General features: G+C 37.4%; 1 protein-coding gene across 1 annotated transcript; it reads right to left on the reverse strand.

Annotated features, from left to right (window-relative positions):
• Positions 1 to 1,375, reverse strand: LOC145046164 (uncharacterized). Its single transcript, XM_078994466.1, has 5 exons — positions 1,304 to 1,375; positions 968 to 1,217; positions 602 to 885; positions 341 to 559; positions 1 to 255 (listed from the first exon to the last, which is right to left on the reverse strand). Exons 1-5 carry the CDS (start codon positions 1,373 to 1,375, stop codon positions 1 to 3), a joined length of 1,080 nt encoding a protein of 359 aa, XP_078850592.1.
• Between the last annotated feature and the right edge of the window lie 10,650 nt (positions 1,376 to 12,025).

The raw sequence follows: 12,025 nt of genomic DNA on the forward strand, positions 1-12,025 counted from the left end.
CTACTTAATAGAATTTCCTAAATTACCCTTTCCCTTTCCTTGTGTCTTCCCTTTTTCTTGTGTCTTCCCTTTTCCCTGTGTCTTCCCCTTTGATCCAACTTCACCAATGCCTCCTTGCCCTTTACATGTTCTGGAATTGTGCCCCTTGTTATGACACTTTGAACAAGTAACTGCAAGAAATTTCTTGCTCAATTTAGTGGTTTGGCTGTTGGGCTCATCAACACCTCTCATTCTCTTCTTTTTTAGCCTCCTAACCTACACATATGCATTTATTATATTTAAAACATTAACATACATGTTGGCATTAAAAGTACATATCTAGCCTAGTTGACATAACAACCTGTGTGTGATGTTTTGGTGGAGCTAAAGTGAATGGACAATCACTTTTTGGCGACATTGAACGACCATTTATTGGATCAATTTTGTTCAGGTACATGGCTCTCCATGTTGATAACTTATAGCAAGGATGGACCCAATCCTCAACATTAGGGGCATCTTCTCCATTTTCAATTTTGTTCCATATAGCAGAAACAACATGCCTACTTGGAAAACCTGTAATCTACCAGAACCTACAAGTGCAACTTCTTTCATTTAGGTTTACCACATACTGATCCTGCCATGTGCTTACAACTTGGTACTTTCCTGCCCCATTATACTTAGCTACATACTTTGCTGCTTGAGTCTTAATCTCCTCTAAAATTATAGTTGCAGTAGTACTTAGTTCCCCTTGACACTTATCTATTTCCTTTTGCACAACACACAATCTCTTCATGAGATACTCTCTAATATACTCTAAGCAGGTGATGATTGGTTTATCCCTACCTTCCTCTATCTTAGCATTGAATACCTCACAAAGATTATTCAAACAAACAATCAATGTGTGCCCTACCTGTGAAAAACATATTCAAAAGAGAAGTTACAAATTCTATATTAAAACATAAAACTCAACAACTTCTAAATGACATACCACTGAAGTAAGATTTAGACCATGTCTCTGCAGGAATCTTACACAACCAAGCATGAGCTTCATCATTCATTTTCTTCAACTCATCCATTGCATATTTAAAGTGGTTTAATTTTGTTGCTCTACCACACTCCCAAACCAAGTCACTCAACTCTTTTCCTTTCCATTGTTTCTTCAAATTCTCCTGAATATGCCTCAAACAAAACCTATGTTCTTCATTGGGGAATACCTTTGCAACTGCTGGTATTATCCCCTTAACAAACGCAAATACAGTCAGTTTAATTTATAAAAATAGAAACTAAGCTACACTATCATGAGAAATAATTAGGTAAAACATACCTTTTGTCTATCATAAATGAAGGTAAAATTTGAATTTGCTCCTAATTCCAAGTCTCCTCCTAACAGTTCCATGAACTAGGTCCAAGAACTAGTTGTCTCAGCCTCTACCACTGCATATGTTACAGGGTATATTCCATTATTTGAGTCTAGACCCACAGCAGTTAGTACCTGCCCAGGATATGGGCCTTTCAAGAATGTACCATCAACTCCTAGGAAATCCCTTAACCCAGCTTTGAATCCCAACTTCAATGCACCTAGACATACATATATTCTTATAAAAGTTCTTGTAGTAGTCGACAAGCATGGTTCAGGATACACATCTATCCTAACAGTTGAACCAGGATTAGTGTTTAGCAGTTCCAAAGCATAATCCCCCAGATATCCATATTGAAGTTGGTAGTCCTCACTAATCACACGTTCAACCATTTGATTTGCCCTACCAACCTTTTGAACTGACATACCATGCTCCAGCTTCTTACACAACTCCTCGTGTAAATATTTGATTGGAATTTTAGGGTTACTCTGGATTTGTGGAACAATTAAGTTCGCTAAATATTTGGAAGTACAAGCTTTAACTGATCTTTTCTGCAAACATTTATGGACATCATGTACTGTTTTCACCAACCAATCCTTATTCTCATCTGGCCTCGAGATTTGGACTGCCCAAGGACATTTTCCTTTTTTACTAATCACATTTTTGCCCTTGCACTTTACCTTACTTTAGTTTATGGCCCACCACATTCAACTGTTTCAGTAGATTGTCACTTGCACTTTACCTTACTTCTAGTTGATGGCCCACCACATTGAACTGTTTCAGTAAATTGGCCCACAACACCTCCACATTTGACCCTTATCCCGATTTTATCATTTTTTGCTAAGTATAGGGACCTACTTGTATTTACAGCATGTGCATGCATGTAGTCCACAACTTCCTTCTTTGTTTTGAAACATTGCCCCACCCTATATGGTTTTAAATGGATCTCCCCATGTGAGCATGGAGTTGACCTACTCAACTCCTTAAGCATTTTTGTCCTTTCATCTTCATAAAATCCTACATACTGATAATCATCACTTTGAATAACTTCAAACTCTTCATCAACTATGTCATTACCTATACTTTTGATTTGCTTGTTTAAAATTCCATGTTCATCTACATTCACGGCACTTTGGAATTCACTCATGTCTACATCCACATCAAATTGCAAGTTAGACTCATGTACAATGTAGTCACTATCATCAGAATCATCTCCACTATAATCAAAACCATCTTCATTCTGACTATAGAAAGCATCTCCATTGTCATCACTTATCATGCCCTCTAGAATTTCCATTTCTACTTGATTGTCTTCACCGTTTGGTACATTGTACTCAGCATCAAAGTCGGCATAAGTTGAATAATCATCTGTAAATGCTTCAAATTCATCGAGTCTTACACTTTGTTGTCCATCAATATCTTCAGAAATTGGTTCCTCTGCAAGATTGCCTAAATTACCCTTACACACTTCTTCTATGTGGCCCATGATCAATCCTTCATTCACATCAATGACATTACTTCGTTGGCTAACTTAAGACATAACATATGGAACAATAGTCTTTGAATGATCCTGACTTTCATCCATATCTATTACCTGTGACTGGTTAACAACATGGTTGGCAGGGTGGTCTAACTCAAGCTTTTTACTACACGATCCTACTTCTCTTTTACAAGGTTTTTTTCTATTAAGTTCCGGTGACACACTCTCAGGTTCCAGTTCCTCAATAACAACTTTGGAAGGAGACTTGAAATAACTAGCTACCCTAGTCTGACCAATTTCAATATAGACCTTTACAAGTCTGTGCTTAGGGACATACGAAACCAATTTAAGAACATCTTGGTCATTACCTAAAGGCAATAACCCGTAGTCTAAGGGAAATTCAGGGATACAGAAATGGTAGTAAAGAGTTTGTTCACCTTTGTACCCTAATTCTCGAACCATGTCATCGAGTTCATGGACTGAAAATAAATCACTTTCAACGTCATCTACGTATGATACAGTACGATCGACGTATTTCCTTCCAGGTGACTTGTTGAAGACACCACTATAGTGTATCTTCAACGTGAAATAGTTATCATATCCCTTTGCAAACATAAAAATAGAAAGCGTAAAGAAGATGATTTATCTTCACGAATACATTCAAGGAAAACAAAAACTTAAGTTTATTTATTTATTTATTTTTTATTTTTTTTATATGAAAAATCTTACCATATCTCGAGTGCAAATCCTTCAAGCACGCATTTTTTTCATGCAAACACCATATTGACAGAACCATTATCCTTTGGTGTTGAGTAAACCCTAAACCCCAATTTCATTTCTTGGATGAGAGTGATTTGTTGAAGACGAAGTCACTGTACTCTTGGGAGATGAAGAGTGTTTGGGAGTTGACGTGAAGAAGACAGTGGCATAATCATTTCCCTCAATAAAGAAGAGGGCGCAGGTGAAAAGACCGATTTACCCTTATATTATTTTAATGAAATACGGGTTAACGGTGGGGTTATAACTGTGTGAGGGATAAGGACCATTTGTCAAAAGTCTTGAAAGTACAGGGACCATCTATGAGATTTTTAAACCACGGGGACTAAACTTCAGAATCTGGGAAAACACAGGGACCGTTTATGATATTTTTTCTTTTGGATATTTAGAAGATATTTTAATTTTAGATTAAATTATATGTGAAATATTTACTTTAATTATTATTTTGATTCATTTGTTATATCCTATGAACAACTTAAAATGTTAAAGCCATAATATTTTGGGACTTAAATTCCACAACAATTATTTTAAAATTTTAAATATTTTCAAAAATATAACCAATATAATTCTAGCCTACACGAGGGGTGATTGAGATTTTCGTAGAACCCAATTTTCCATATTAGTCCTAAATATTCCTAGTTAGTCTAAATGTGCATCCGCATCAATTTGCATGGGTGTTTCTTAAAATGTAGGTTTTAAATGAATGTTGTATCTGGTACATGTGTAACATCTAAAAAATCAAGGTAAATTTTTTTATTTTTGAAGTCAATCCAAAACCATAAGTGTTTAAAAAACATAGTTTTTAAAAGTCATAAAAAAAATCAGAGTATCCCAAAATCATAATCTCATAAAAATTCAGGATGATATGCACGATCAAACATTTGTTTTGTCCCGATCATCTGAAGTACCAGAAACATAACACTTAAACTGTAAGTCAACGCTTAGTAAGTTCCCATAAAATACCACCACACAACATATAACAACATGCATATTGGGTCCGCAATCATCAGACTGGATTACCCCTGAGCCCACAGCATGAGTCTAGCTTGCATTTTCTGGCCCACAACTCATGTCTGGATTACTCTCGAGCCTACAACATAAGTTTGGCTTACCTTTCGGATCCACAACTTATGTATGGATTACTCCCGAGTTTGTTGCCTTCTGTACAAAGCAGTATTACATTAACCCAACTGCACTATGTCGACATATGTAACTGATAAACATATAATAGCAAACAGATAAACATACAGGTCTTAAGTCTTAACAAATCACTACAACATAACAACATCTTAAACCAGGATACATAATCTCTTGGGCCGGTATTGGTGCCTTCGACACATAAGTACAATGAGAAACTCACATCTCAGACAAAAATCAATTGTTGCGGCTCTCACTGCCAACAATACAAGTGCTACTCCACACCTAGACAGTCATACAAGGTAAAACCATAGTCTAACTCCCAAAGCTAAGGGTTGGTCAAAAGTCAACTCAAGTCAAAGTCAAATTCAAACTCAGTTGACCTCCACGTCGTGGCCACCTTAGCAGATCTGTGGCCCACAGATCTAAACCAAATCCGAACCTAAGTGAAAGAAGTCAATAAGCCATTAGCAAATCCTCCATGGAGTGGCCTTCTCTAACATCCCCAATTTCACGGTAAAAAAAACCGATTTGTTTATGCTTTATCTAAAATTAGAGTATCCTTTTTAAGAATAACATTCCTCGGGTGTCATCACATTGACGAGATGGTTTGAGAAAGCTGAATTTGTATTTAAAATTTGTTCTTGCCCGGACAAATATAAAGTTAAGTACATGGCTTGTACCTTCGTTGACTCGACCTTATCCTGGTGGAATGACCATGTCAAAACTCTGACTCTCGTTGTGGCCAACTCTATGAGTTGGGAAGACCTAAAAGTCATGGTGTTGGGAGAGTACTGCCCAAGAAGCGAACTTCGAAAACTGGAGCAAGAGCTTTGGAACCACACCGTGATAGGCTTTGATATGACCACTTACACTGCCAGGTTTAATGACTTCGAAGTTCTGTGCCCCGGGATGATCACCCCGAAAGCCAAGAAGGTGGAATGCTACATCTGGGGACTATCCCCCCAGATTCGAAGAATGGACATATCTGCCAATCTAACCACCTACGACAATGCCAAACATTTGGCACAAACTCTTATTGACCAAGAAGTCCACCAGGGCATTATAGCCCCCACACCTGAGCAACCAAAAATGAGAGATAGCAAACGAAAGTTCAGGAATAAGAAGAAGGTCCAACCGATTCAGGAGTCTACTAAAAGACAACAAACTGTGGTCATCCATGTCGTCACCGTCCCTACTGCCCCAGCACCAGCCAAACAATATGCTGGGAATTTGCCAAAATGCAACATGTGCAACTTCCATCACAATGGAGCTTTCCGGGAGATGCACTACAACAATTGCAATAAGAAGGGGCATACTGCCCGTTTTTGTAGGGCGCCAGCACAACAGACCACCCAAGTCACTAATGCTGGGGTGAGCCAGGCATGTTACAGATGTGGGGAGACAGGTCATTTCAAAAGGGAGTGCCAAAGGCAAAGAACAAAAATGTCGGAGGCATGGAAGGGTTTTAGAAATAGGGCATAAGGAAGCATTGAAGGACCCCACTGTGGTTACTGGTATGTTTCTCCTCAATAACTCATATGCATGCATACTTTTCGATAGTGATGCAGAGAGGAGTTTCGTGAACCACAAGTTTAAACACACACTCAAACAAAAACCTCAATCACTCACTGAAATATTCACAGTAGAAATGGAAAATGAAAAAAACTGAAAGTACTAAAGACATATACATAGGATGCGGCCTAACCCTAAACAATCACTCCTTCCGAATCGACTTAATGCATGTTACAACAGGAAGCTTTGATGTGATCATTGGAATGGATTGATTAAGCTCTCATCATGCCGATATCATGTGTTATGAAAAAGTCATCCGACTTAACTTACCAAATAACGAAACCCTTGTCATCTATGGTGACAAACCCGACACAAACCTCCGAGTCGTCTCTTGCATCAAGGCTTAAAAGTACCTACGCAAGAAGTACCACGCATTCTTGGCCTACATTGTTGATGCGAAGCAAGAAGTGAAGGACGTCAAGGATATTCCGGAGGTCTGTAACTTTCCCGATGTATTCCCAGAAGATCTTTCGGGAGTACGACCCGTGCGACAAGTCAAGTTTAGAATCGAGCTGATTCCTGGAGCCACCCCATAGCCAAATCACCATATCAATTATCCCTCACAGAGATGCAGGAATTGTCCAATTAACTGAACGAACTGTCGAGCAAAGGATTCATCAAACCATGCTTCTCATCTTAGGGTGCACCAATTTTGTTCGTAAATAATAAAAACAGATCATTTCTTATGTGAATCGACTAGCGGGAGTTGAACAAACTTACTATCAAGGACCGGTATCCCCTACCCCGAATTGATGACCTGTTCGACCAACTTTAGGGATCGAGTTACTTCTCAAAAATCGATCTAAGGTCAAGGTACCATCAACTCATAATATAGGAGGAAGATATCCCTAAGACGGCGATTAGGATGCATTACAACCATTACAAGTTTGTTGTGATGCCCTTCAGATTGACTAATGCACCAGTAGTATTCATGGATCTAATGAACCATGTGGGTCGGCCTTAACTGCATAAATTCATGATAGTGTTCATCGATGACATCCTAATCTATTCACAAAGTAAGGAAGATCACAATCAACACCTACGACAGGTTTTAGAGACGCTAAGGGCAGAGAAGTTATATGCAAAGTTTTCAAAGTGTGAATTCTGGATTCGAAAGGTAGACTTATTGGGACACGTGGTCAACGGAGAAGGGATACATGTGGATCCCTCCAAAATCAAGTTAATTGAAAATTGGGAAGCTCCAAGGACACCGATAGAAATCCGCCAGTTTTTGGGCCTTGCTGGCTACTACCGAAGGTTCATACATAACTTTTCCAAAATCGCAAAGCCACTTACTACCCTAACCCAGAAGGGAGAGATCTACAACTTGGGGGATAAACAAAAAACTACCTTCCAAACGCTAAAACAAGCTTTATGTAGTGCTCCGATCTTGTCATTTCCAAAAGGAACATGAGACTTTGTAGTCTATTACGACGCGTCCAAACAGGGTCTAGTATGTGTATTCATGAAACGGGGAAAGGTCATTGCCTATGCCTCAAGACAACTCAAGACTCACAAGATCAACTACACCACACACGACCTGGAATTAGGAGCAGTAGTATTTTCCCTAAGGATCCGGAGACACTACCTTTATGGTACAAAGTGTACAATCTTCAATAACCATAAGAGTCTTTAGCACATTCTCAATCAAAAAGAACTCAATATGAGACAACGACGATAGGTAGAACTGCTAAATGATTACAAATGAGAAATTTGCTATCACCCGAGCAAGGCCAACGTAGTAGCAGATGCTCTAAGTTGAAAGGAGTACCCGGGGTGAGTAAAATCATTAATAATGACTATCCATTCACATCTGTCCCCTAGATCAAGGAGGTGCAACATGAAGCCTTGAAATCTGAGAATGTTGCAAGTGAAGCCTTGCGAGGAATGGATAAAAACCTTGAGGTAAAGGATGACGGAGCTCGTTACCTCATGAATCGAATATGGACACCGAGATTCAGCGGATACAGAGACATTATCATGAACGAAGCTCACAAGATAAAATACTCCGTTCATATTGGGTCAGATAAGATGTACCTAGACCTCAAGAAACTATATTGGTAGCCAAACATGAAGGCAAAAATCGCTACTTATGTGGGCAAGTGCTTGACTTGCACCAAGGTCAAAGTATAATACCAAAAGCCCTCGGGTTTGCTACAACAACCAGATTTACCCACGTGGAAGTGGAAGCGGATAACCATGGATGTCATAACTAAACTACCCAAGACAATTGATGGACATGACACCATATGAGTAGTCGTCGATAGGTTAACAAAATCCGCGCACTTCCTACCAATGAAAGAGATGGTCAAAATGGAGAAACTAACAAGGACGTACATCAAGGAGATTGTACGATTACATGGTGTGCCAATATCCATTAACTCTGATAGAGATAACAGGTTTACCTCACGGTTTTGGCAATCACTACAAAAGTCCTTGGGAACCAGGCTTGACATGAGTAGAGCCTGTCACCCACAAACCAACGGGCAAAGAGAGAGAACTATTCAAACATTGGAAGATATGTTGATAGCTTGTCTGATATAATTCGGTAAAGCTTAAGATACCCACTTACCACTCATCGAGTTCTCATATAACAACATTTATCACTCTAGAATTAGAGTTGCTCCATTTGAAGCCCTCTATGAGCGCAAGTGCAGATCACCTCTATGTTGGGCTGAGGTGGGTGACACATAGCTAGCAAGAGGACAAGTGCCTAATAGCACACTCACAGGCCCTAAGATTATATGGGAAATGACAAAGAAGATTGTTCAGAACCGTGAACGACTAAAGGCATCTCAAAACCGACAAAAGAGTTATGCAGATAAACGACGTAAACCCTTGGAATTCCAGGTTGGTGATCGTGTGTTGTTGAAAGTCTTACCCTGGAAGCAAATGATACGTTTTGGAAAATGGGGGAAATTAAATCAAAGGTACATAGGGCCATTAGAGATCCTTTCCAGGATTGGCCCGGTAGCTTACAAACTTCCACTACCACAAGAACTCAACAACATGCACCCCACTTTTCATGTGTCCAACTTAAAGAAGTGTCATTCTGATTAGACCCTCGTCATTCCACTTGACAATATCGAAGTAAACGAGAGTCTCCACTTTGTCGAGGAACCTATGCAAATCATGGACATAGAGATTTCAAAAGACCAAAGCAAAGTCGCATACCAATAGTAAAGGTTCGTTGGAACGTCAAATGAGGACCTAAGTTTACTTGTGAAATCTAGGAAAAAATGAAACAGAAATACCCACATCTTTTCCCTAACCCTTGAGGACCCACTCAAAATGCCAAATTTGGGACGAAATTCCTTCTAACGAGGGGATGATGTGACAATAGTCACTTTTGGGTCAAACCAGGTCAACTTAACTTGTATTAGAATTTTAGGAGAAATTTGATATTCCCCAATGTTTCTAATGTAATATCGACAAATTATAATACCAAGTACCTATCTAGTTGCCAATTACCGAATATAAATCCTATTTGGGTTAATAACGTCACAACTCGTTAATTCAATTATATATTATTTGGGTATAAATAATATTCGTTACACAATGTAGTGGAGTTCATAAACCTTAAACTACATGGAAAATTCATATCAAAGGTTACATATACAAATTTTTGGTGAATTCGTCACCAAACGCGACGGATTCTATATCCAACCTAAAGACCCGACTTTTAATTGAAAGAATTTTGGAATCAACCCAACTTTCGTGTAACGTATTATTATTTTTGATAATAATGATTTTTATAATAAATTGAATTTTTATAATTCAAATTAAATATTTATGCATCATTTATACCTTGTTTCTTTATAAAAATACCATTTTTTTTATAAAAATGCCATGTTTTATAAAGAGTTCACTTTTTTTATAAAAAAAAACACAAGAATCTAGGATGTCCCACATCATAATCTAACATCTTATATATAAAAACTCCAACCAAAACGTAATACAAAACTAGTCTCATCCATGTCCCCAATTTGCCCCCCACCCACCCTCCCTCCCCTTTTCCCTATAAGTTACGACCCCCTCCCTCTCTCACTTCACCATCTTCATCTTCTTCATTATCTCATTCTTCTCTCAAGAACTCTTCAATTCCTTCAAGGATAACCCTCCGCAAGTTGGTTCTTCAATTTTTGGTAAGCTTTTCCCCATAAATCTAGCGATTCTACACATAAAAATACTAGTTTTGATAAAATTACACACATTAATATGTGTTAATATCCGTAGGGTAATTGCATCTTCAAGTGTTCTTCAAGTATCTTTAAGTGTTCTTCAAGCATCTTCAAGTGTTCTAAGCTTGAAAATCTTCAACTTCACCTCTTTATCCAATAATAAATCCACTCAAGGTGAGTTCATATCTCTTCATTTTCTATTTTTCCAAGTTTTAGAGAGGGGGGGGGGGGGGGGGGGGGGGGAGATACAAGTAAACTTGTATAATGACACAAGTTGTTATGCATGCATCTTATTCATGTTGTGTAAAACTATTATGTGCATGAAATATTGTTATTACCTAGTTATATGAACATTTATATGTGGTGTTTTGTTTAAAATGCAAAACTATGAAAAATTAGTATAAACATGCAATATAAAGATGATCATAAAAACAAAACTATGGTTTTTAAGAACACTATATGGGTTTTTCTAGCAAAAATGGTCACGACTAGGTTATTACACTTTTTAATGAGTTTTGACCTAAAATATGTTGTTATAAACAAAAAGGGTTAGCTTGACTTAACCTCCATAAAAAGGGTAAGTATAAACTTTACAAAGTTTACAACTAAATTTTTACCGGTTAGTGACGTTAAAAGGCCAAAAAACTAGAAAATTGGCTTTATCATACTAAATGTTCTGATACTTGTGGTAGATGTAAAATTATATGTTATATTTTTGAACATCCAAACATGTTAACTTTTATATATATATATATATATATATATATATATATATATATATATATATATATATATATAATGAGTGTAGTTTATGAGTCATTTACACTATTTTATCATTTTGAGACAAACAAATAATATATTACACTATGTATTTACTATGGAAAGGTAATATTTCCACTTACAAAAGGGTTTTTATTACACTATACGTAAACCTGTTGATACAATTATGTGAGACATAGCCTTCACCGAACCTACCAGAGTACATACTAAAGTCCTGAATTATTACCAGAATCTCGGTAAGAGAGTGTGACACTTATGTATAGATCTATACGGAACTGACAATCCAGCACCTAAGTTGTTAGCTACAGCTAGACCAGTAGGTATGGGGTGATAAATGTCTAACATTTCGACGCCTAAAGAACGTCGTAGCAAACCAACTACGATTTTAGCATGGTTGTAATAACTCACACGAGGAATTAAAAATACATTTGGTTTACAGGGTAACATACGTTCAAATGGTTTTATATAAGAATAAAACTACATAATACTATTTTCAAGTACAACAATACTTATACATTTTAGTCTTAGGGCTTTTAAGACTAAAATTAATTTTTAAGAAAATATTGAATTTTCTGGAAGCATTCACTATCATTTTACAAGGAAAAGTTACAGATTTTTCACATACAAAACTCTTATGAACTAACGAACTTAATTGTTGATACTTTTCAAAACTACTTGTATTATCAGAAAATCGTTAAACACGTAATCACAAGACTTTTGAGGATGGGACGATACGACGTCGCTCTATTTATTTTTGT

Source organism: Lactuca saligna, chromosome 5 (genome assembly GCF_052625555.1).
Source record: "Lactuca saligna cultivar CGN05327 chromosome 5, ASM5262555v1, whole genome shotgun sequence".
Taxonomy (NCBI): Eukaryota; Viridiplantae; Streptophyta; class Magnoliopsida; order Asterales; family Asteraceae; genus Lactuca; species Lactuca saligna.